The sequence below is a fragment of the Periophthalmus magnuspinnatus genome, chromosome 12 (genome assembly GCF_009829125.3).
Source record: "Periophthalmus magnuspinnatus isolate fPerMag1 chromosome 12, fPerMag1.2.pri, whole genome shotgun sequence".
Classification (NCBI taxonomy): Eukaryota; Metazoa; Chordata; class Actinopteri; order Gobiiformes; family Gobiidae; genus Periophthalmus; species Periophthalmus magnuspinnatus.
In genome coordinates, this window is record NC_047137.1 from 10,041,328 (window position 1) to 10,050,138 (window position 8,811).

Below are 8,811 nucleotides of genomic sequence, written 5' to 3' on the forward strand. Positions count from 1 at the left end.
AAAATGCTATTGAAACACTATATACACAGTAACAAAAAGGGCTCATTTAGTCTTTAGTTCCTCATGAAGAAATAACAAATTGAGTTAACTTATAACCTATATACTCAAGTAGGTTAATACAAAGACATATGTATCATTTGCACATAGTTAGTTCTAGTTTTCAACAGGCTTGTGCTGTCAGTTTTCACTTGCTGTCCCCATCACACAAGATTGTAGTATCACACTATGTCCACAAGATGTCACTCTTCACACAGCAGAGCCCTGACTCTCCGCACACGTCACGTCAAAGGAAGACCTGTGTGTTGTTGGAAGGGGACACATCATCGATCAGACCACCAGACCCTGCACTGGACCGGGCGATGGGGTAAGCGCCTCTGTTTGTCTACCAAAAAACACCGTTCATACCTTTAATCTCTCTCCCTCAACGCTGCAGCATGTTACCGGTACGACCTAACGATACAATGGCGTTATTCCCATATGCAGGGCTGTCATCAGAGCTGTTTTTTTGCATGGCAGGTGCAGTCATCCGCCTACACGAAGCATCCTCCGGGCTCCACTGTCGCTGCTCCTGTCACCTTAGCATTTTAGCATTTAGCATGAACGATCCAGCTAATATGATGCTGCATTTGTTGTACGATTTAAAACCACAGATCAGTCAATGCTAACTAGCCGGCTTGTAGCATGCTAAATTTGCTAAGAAATGTGCCATCTTACATCTTATTACTTGTAGGTTGAATTCACCACGTAAAAAAATGTTAAAGGTGTCATTATTTATGTATTAGTTTAAAATGAATAAAAATAGAGGCTCGAATCTGCTGCGAGTGTGCCAATTCGAAATTATTGTGCTAATATTTACCCTACATTTCACCGTGTTGCAAATATCACAAAAATAAATTTAAAAAAAAGCTTTTAACGTTTATTTCTATTAAATGGTGTAGTAATACATTAATAGCAAATAGAGTATCTTGTAGTAAATTATGATGATCAGAAATGTCTTGATTATTGTGAAAATAACATTCTTGTCCTCAGCCCACCTCCTTGGTTACTGTTGCTATGCTACGGTTGTCTCTGTTGTGAGGGCTCTCAGCATGCACCTAAATAGAATTAAACGCGATGAATAACAGCTTCACTCTCATGCAGAGCAATTATGTAATGGAAAAAAACAATTTTGTGAGTTTATGGAGTTATTCTGGGCATTCTATGTTGATGTAGGGTTGGTAATTTGAGTTGCAAGTGATGTGATGACTGGAGATGTGGGGCTTTAATAAGAAAATGCGAGTATAATGTAGGTTTGGGATTGGTTGAGAATGCAAGTAGTGACCATAGACTGTAGTGACACAACCAGTATTGAATTATTATATTGTTTTTACCTAATAATCAAAAGGTTGGAAGCTCGATTCCAGCTAAAACCTGCTGTTGAGTTCTTAAGCAAGACACTTTTACCAGATAGTGTGTGAATGAGTGCGGTTGTGAGCACAAATACAGAATCAGAGATGGAAATTATGTGTATGGCTTGTGGCCGCAGGTTTTGTGTTCATTAACATGCACTGTCCCGATCCAAGGAAGAACCAAATATACAGGGGTGTGCAGTATATCACTAGTGAAATCACAATTTGAGCTGGAGCAATTATCAAATCACAAAGGCTGCAATTATTTATTTTAAAAATAAAAAGATCTGTCTTTTATATAAATGTTGTTGTACCTGTCGTTTAGAGCTCTACAAGCATTTTCTCAAGTACATGTAATTTGCACTCTGACCAGAGTCTTAGTCTTTCGATATAAATAACAAATCTAATCACAACTGCAAGGATTTTAATCTTTTTCAAATAATCATACAACCCTTTAACCAAGTTATTCTTGCACACTGCCTATGATTAAAGGCGCTGTGTCAAATTTTTCTTAAAACATGAAAAAACAGAACTAGTTGCATGAACTTAACCTCAGGAGCTGCTTATACAATACATCAATACTGGCCAACACATATTCACATACAGGGAGAAAAAATCAGGAATGTTATTTTTTTTATTATAATTTTTTTATGTGGGTTCCTGTAATTGGTGTTTTTATCTCAAAATAATATAAAGATGAATACTCATGAACATTTGCACGCATCAAAATATTACACCAGATTAGTAATAATATGAAAATAAAATCTAAACTATATTGCTCCCTCTGCCCCTCAGTCTCCCAGAGTTCTGCTGACCCCCGTTACCCTCCCGCCCCGTCCCAGTTGAAGATGCAGGGCTTCTACTCTAAGCTGGACTCATCCCCGGCCGCGTCCCCTCTCCTGGGCGTGCGAGCGGAGGGTGGGCCGGTGCCTTTGAGCCTGGCCCTGGAGACGGAGAAGGCGCAGGCTCTGCTACAGACCTTCAGCTCTGCGTCCCTGTTGGCCTCCGCTGGTCTGGGGGTGCTGTGTGTGCTGGCTGACCACGGCCTCCAACTCTGGGTGATCCAACAGCACTTGTGGCTCCGCGCGGCCTTGGACAACGCCACACATGGTCTGGTGGGGCTGTGGGCGTGGGCCGTGGTCATCGGGCTAAGGAAGAGGAGTGACTTGTACGAGGTGCTGCTGGCCGGGCTGCTGGCCTCGCTCATAGACCTGGATCATTTCTACATGGCTGGGTCGCTCTCACTCAAGGTACATTGGCATAAAACAGAGGCCTCCAACCTTTTTGCCCTGGAGAGTTGCTTTTACAAAACGAAACAACATCATAGGACTGCTACGTATTAAACTTCCATAGCTACATAAGCAACAGTAGCTTTTTCATTAGGGCTGGGAATCACAGAGTCCCTCACGATACACGATACAAGACTCACAACAAAATATTATCATGATATGGCAACATGATTTATCACTACTTTTAAGAACTAAATATGTTTTAACCTCAGTATTTCTTAGTTAAACCACAAACTGCACAAACTTAATATGAAATACACCCATTTTAATAATTTAAACAATGGATATGTCAAATGTATTGCATAAACACGTTTCCTTCCAATAAATAACCAACAAAACTGTAGCACTGTCACAAAATTATTTATTAAAAGATACCAAAAATACTTTCTATGCAGGAGCCCATGGTATACTGTATCACCTAATTTAGTGTCATGATATATTGATTTTTTAATATTTTGGCACACCCCTATTTTTTATTTGCAAAAGTAGCCCTCAACTAAACCCAGAACTAGACCTGGGCTAGAACAGGACTAAACTAAACAAGGACTATTCCAGGATTTGAGTAACCTATCCATTTTGATCTGATCGGCCATCCATTTATGTTCCTGTGCTGGAAACAGGTATTTAAATAATGTTAAACTACAATATTAACAACACTGCAGAATCCTAAGGTGAGGGGTCATAGAATCTGTCTGATATATCAAAAATATCGCAGTTGATGCTTTGAAGAATAAAATGTATCTTCTGTAAGAAAAGCATTTTAAAACATTCTAATTAAAAAAAAGAATGTCACGATACAAAAATTTCAAACTTGATTTCGATATTAAGTAAAGAATAGACTCCAATACCGATGATAATTAAAAAAAAATTTAGACAATAGAATGTGATTTTTGAGTAGAATGTGATTTTTAACATTAAATTGTACTACTTTCTTTTATATTACCATGTGGCCTTATATCTGTGTAATCCCTCAGTCGTCCAGGTAGGTTCCATCCATGCTGTTTACTAGTCTATGTGGTTATACTTATACTTGTTCTGATACTATTGGTAATACTTGAACCTCAGCCACAATATTTACAGGTATGTTTTAGCACATTTCTGTTGGATTCTCTTAATTTCACCTGAGAAAATCATTCTAGATTTGTGAACATCCCTGTGTATTATTTATATCCATGCAGGGACATGTCTTTGTAACTGTTATTCAAATAAACGCCTTTTGTTCCCCCCTCTCTCTCAGGCCGCCGTGTCCTTACCCCAGCGTCCCCCTCTCCACTGCTCCTCCCTCATCCCCGTGCTCTGCCTGTCCCTGCGCTTCCTCATGTGGGTCGGCAGGCTCAAGGACGCCTGGTGCTCCCTGCCCTGGATGCTGTTTGTCTCCATGGCGACGCACCACGTTCGGGACGCCGTACGCCATGGCCTGTGGGTGTGCCCATTTGGAAACACCGCTCCCGTCCCCTATTGGCTGTACGTGAGCACCACGGCGACGCTGCCTCACCTCTGCTCCGTGCTCATGTACCTGACCGGGACCAGGGACGTGATCTCCACCAAGCACGGTGTGGCCATCGACGTTTGACCCCGGCTCTCTGCACTGGGAGTAGGGACGGAGTTGGCTGTATACACTTTAATGTTTAATGGGAGGACATCATTTGTGAGGGAGACTACAGGGAAATGTTGGTTCACAAACATCAGCTTCACAGATTATAATAATGTGAATATCTTATGACTGTGACCACTGATCTAACTCGCCTTTTCAGCAGTGATGTGCGATACAACATTTTTGATCAGATACCAATACTGATGACATGAGAACACCATTTTCAGTGAAAACCATTATTTTAGATTATAAATGCCAACATACAAATATTATATAGTACAGATGAAGGCTGGGCCATATAAGTCTGATAAGAGCAATCACAGAGCAGCAGTGTGGTTTGGGAGAAAGCCAAAGGCAAAACATCCACACAAACCAAAACAAACATGACGACTCTCACAGATGCATTTCAGCTTCAGTTTTAGCAGGGGGGATGTAACAATAATATAAATATCATGGTATAGTATGATCAAAAGTCTCACAATATCAAGGGCAATCACAATATACTGAATTACTTTTCACACATTAGTGGACCGACCCCAGTGCGCACTAGATTTAGTTCAATTTACTTTTCTTTTGGGTCGGCCTTGTTCACATACACCAACATGCACCGTGACCCTCACGAGAGTCCATCAGCTGATCGACAAAGTTATTTCAATGGCAACGCGCTTCAAGTAGCTCGAGCCCTGGATATACGTTCACACACGCTCATCCATTTACTGCAGAATTTGACTGTCACTTTCACAATGGCCCAAGTGCACCTCTCTCTGAACGAATGATCTTATATGTCAACCTAATTAGTGCCAGTGTGAAAACGACCTTAATAATTATTTTGGTGCAGCAATAGTTTAAAAAAACTGGGAACTCCACAGACCATGAACCTTTGCTCTGTTTCTGTACAGATTACATGAAGAAATAACTGTTATTAAGCTCTTAAGCAATTAATTAATCTTTGGATTAGGCCAGAACAAAAGGCTTGTCAAGGCATTTTAAAAGTAGCATATTAACAATTTCTTCAAAAAATATTGCAGGGATGCGTGTCATGAAAATATTGAATCAAGAGATTTGGATATTGTTACATCCCCATTATTTTGTTGTGAAAAATGTGCAGAGGTAAGCGCTTTATGCATTTGTGGACAGGGAAAGTGGATGTAACAAAAGTCCAATGAGGTTCATATGGCCATCTGTTAATTTATTTTTATAGATTCTTTTTTGCCCCCGCGACCCGGCCCCGGATAAGCCGAAGAAAATGGATGAATGGAGATTCTTTTTCCAAACCAGGGTTTAGTTTGTTTTCATAACTGACAGTTTCGCCTGCTCACTAGCGCTCTTGTGGTGTTGCTGTGACTTGTCCAGTCATCTGATTTAAACAGGTTTTGGTTTATTCTCACACATCTTGTCACAGCAGTATCACATGGCCACTCTGAGGAAGACCACTGGTGAGCAGTCGAAACTGTCAGGTATGAAAACAAAATAAACTTTGGCCTGGAAAAAGAATCTGTAAAAATAAATTGGCACATATCAGTCTGGGGTTAGCCGGATTAAATGACACAGAGTTAAAAATGCCAGAATTCAATCCTTTGGCATAAACATTTATCATCATTTTGGTATCAGCACTATCTGCACATCACTACTGACAGGTGACCCTTCTAACAGTCTGCAGACTAACACTGACACTGCAGCATCTCTCAAGGACTGTGCGACCAAAGGTTACAAACCTGCTGCTGTCACTGTGCTCTGCTCCATGCCACCACACCCATTATCACTACGCACTCACTGTGTATCTGTCCATATAACATCCGCACGTTACACTCCGGCTCGTTGCTTAGTAACCAGGTCTGAGCAGATGGGTGGGCCTCGTCACTGTTGGTACGCGGTTGAGTACACGTCTGCTCTCTGGACTCTCTGTACTCTCTGTGTGTGACTGTTACTAAGATCAAATCATTCAAAATTGCTTGGAGATTGGTTTCATAGATTTCACAAGTAAAACTACAAAATGGCAGAAATATCAGACTTGACTTAATTCTAAACACACAAGTCGTGAATTTTTCCTCTGCATTTGACTCATCCTTCACTGGGACGACATGTGAGGAGCAGTGGGCGACCGCAGTGTAGTACTTCTCCTTTTATTGAGCTCAGTTTGGTGAAGAGATGCTAACTGGAAGTGTATTATTGACTATCATTGAAACAAGATACTTTTTTGAACAAGTATTAATAGGACAAAACTGGACATGATACATTGTACTAGACGTATCAAAATGGTTATTATTATTATTATTATTATTATTACTGGGCCTTTTTCTTTGTAACAAGTTTGAAATTGACACTGGACACTGGCTGATGATCCCACTGTGGTCTTTCACACAAGCTGCAACACACAATTCACTCACTGTGTATGAAAAGAGGGAGTTATTCAACATTTTAAGTTTTTCATTCTTTTTGTGCCAACTAACCACCAGGTTTTTGTGAATGTTTGTGAAATCTCTCATATTCAAGGTGTTGTGAAATAATGTAAATATATCAGATAATTTTGTATTTTAGTCAGAAGTGGCCTATTTTATCAACACCAAATAAAAAAGGGAAATTGGAAACGATTACAGAAAGGAATGATAGTAATGTAACTATAGGGAAAGTACTAAAGGGTTGTGCATTAGAGGTGTTTTTGGTATTCTATAGATTTAAGGTAGACATAGTGTAGTGCACATTATATATCTCAATACTGTTATTATGTTACTGTAGGCCATACATTTTATGCGTTGGACGTTATTCGATTATCATTTTTAACGCTTTTATCATTTAAGTTGTACACAGCTGTCGAAACTTCTCTCAGTTTATAAAAGATTAGACGATTAGGGATGCACAACTTTTTTGAGGGGGGAAAAAATATAGCTTTTTTTATGATTGCAGTTTCAGTTTTTTGTTATTTTTTCAGAAATCTTCAGGAGGAACATTAACATTTGCCACCTAAAATTTAAATTCAAACGATTGCGCAGTCCTACACAAGATTTCAAATTGTTTATATTACGTTCAAATGATCACCCTTAAGATTCAGCGAGCGCCTTTCCAGATGAATAAATGTGTATAACTTAATTCAGAGTGAGAGTCTGTGTAACCTCGCTGTCACCTGGCTCAGTCTGGTGTGAGCCATGATCCCTTTTACTTTCTATCCACATTTGAATGTATTAATATGCTGTTATTTAAATTATTGGGTTCTGTGCATTGATTTCTCTTAATACTTTGACTTATTATATCACTACGGTTTGAATACATTTTTTTTCTAGTTGTAGTTCTCATCGCTGTCCACTAGATGTCATCATAGAGCCTCGGTAAAGAGCGTGGTGTTAGATGGCACTGTTCAGAAATTCCAGTCTGACCATAAATCTGAGATAGGTGTATTTTGTATATACAGTATCATATTTTGCTGCTAAATTATTGAATCATTTTGTGGTTTTATTTATCTAATTATAATGAATGAAACTGTGGCTAAGTTGGAGCCTCATTCTTAGGTGAATAGATGTTTTTCATGATTTTAGTGTAGTCTTTTTTTTATTTATTTTGCAATTTGCAGATATATTTCTTTTTGTCTTCATGTCTCGTGCATAAAATGTACATACATGGCAGTAGTGCACATGTATGGAGTCACTAGTGAACTTTTTACAAAAATAAAAACACCACTTGTAACTAAAGCTTGAGTCAGAATCATTTTGTCAACATTATAATATGGTGTTAGCGAGCTAGAATTATAAAAGCTGATTATTTTTGTTTTTTCCCAATAAAAAGAGATGTGAAAAGTTCATATTCAATTATTTGTGTAAGTGAACACTAAATCAACTTTTTTTGCTACTAAACTACATGGTGTTTTTATGGTATTGTCTATTCTTTCTTTCTTTCTAGTGCTTTTTTGGTGATTCTAGTGCAAATTAGGTGAAGTTGTAAAAAAAAAAAAAAAAAAAAGGGAATTGGAAACAGTCAAAAATGAGTGTGTACCTCCAGTGGCCTCTGCACTTTCAAGTACTATGTAACATCACACATGACGTTCTTGATTACAGCTCGGTGTTTCTGATTACAAACAAATGGCTGCAGGGGCGGAGTTTGACGTATGGATACCCCTAGAGCAGAGGTGCCCAAACTCTTTTCACCGAGGGCCATATCTTGAAAAATATTCGCCACAGAGCAGTGGTCGATACAGTGGATAATTCAGATAACAGTGCATTTAACATACTTTAAATAAGGCTTGAAATATTATTATTAGGTCTGTGTGACAATGCAGTGTGATGTTATTTAGGTTATACTGGTAGGATTACTCAAATTTGCCATAAAAAGTACTGATTATGATCAATTAGGCCAGTTCAACTCACCCGCTTCTTTCATCCTCCAGACACCGCCAGGTTTAGTAGCTCTATTTGAAATGCGGTTGCGGGCGGAGTTTAGGTGTTTAGTCCCATTTTAAACCATTCTGAAATTGTATAACTAAAGTGCTAACTGAGTCTGTAGAATGCAGAACGATTGCGATTGAGCAGTGTGTATTTTGAATCCCATGCGC

At 39.0% G+C, this 8,811-nt stretch overlaps 1 protein-coding gene across 1 annotated transcript; it reads left to right on the forward strand.

The window, feature by feature from the left end:
• Positions 1-277: 277 nt before the first annotated feature.
• tmem267 (transmembrane protein 267) lies at positions 278-7,951 on the forward strand. The gene is made up of 3 exons (XM_033976238.2): positions 278-364; positions 2,184-2,638; positions 3,915-7,951. Exons 2-3 carry the CDS (start codon positions 2,237-2,239, stop codon positions 4,248-4,250), a joined length of 738 nt encoding a protein of 245 aa, XP_033832129.1. The 5' UTR covers positions 278-364; positions 2,184-2,236; the 3' UTR covers positions 4,251-7,951.
• The last annotated feature ends 860 nt before the right edge of the window (positions 7,952-8,811 follow it).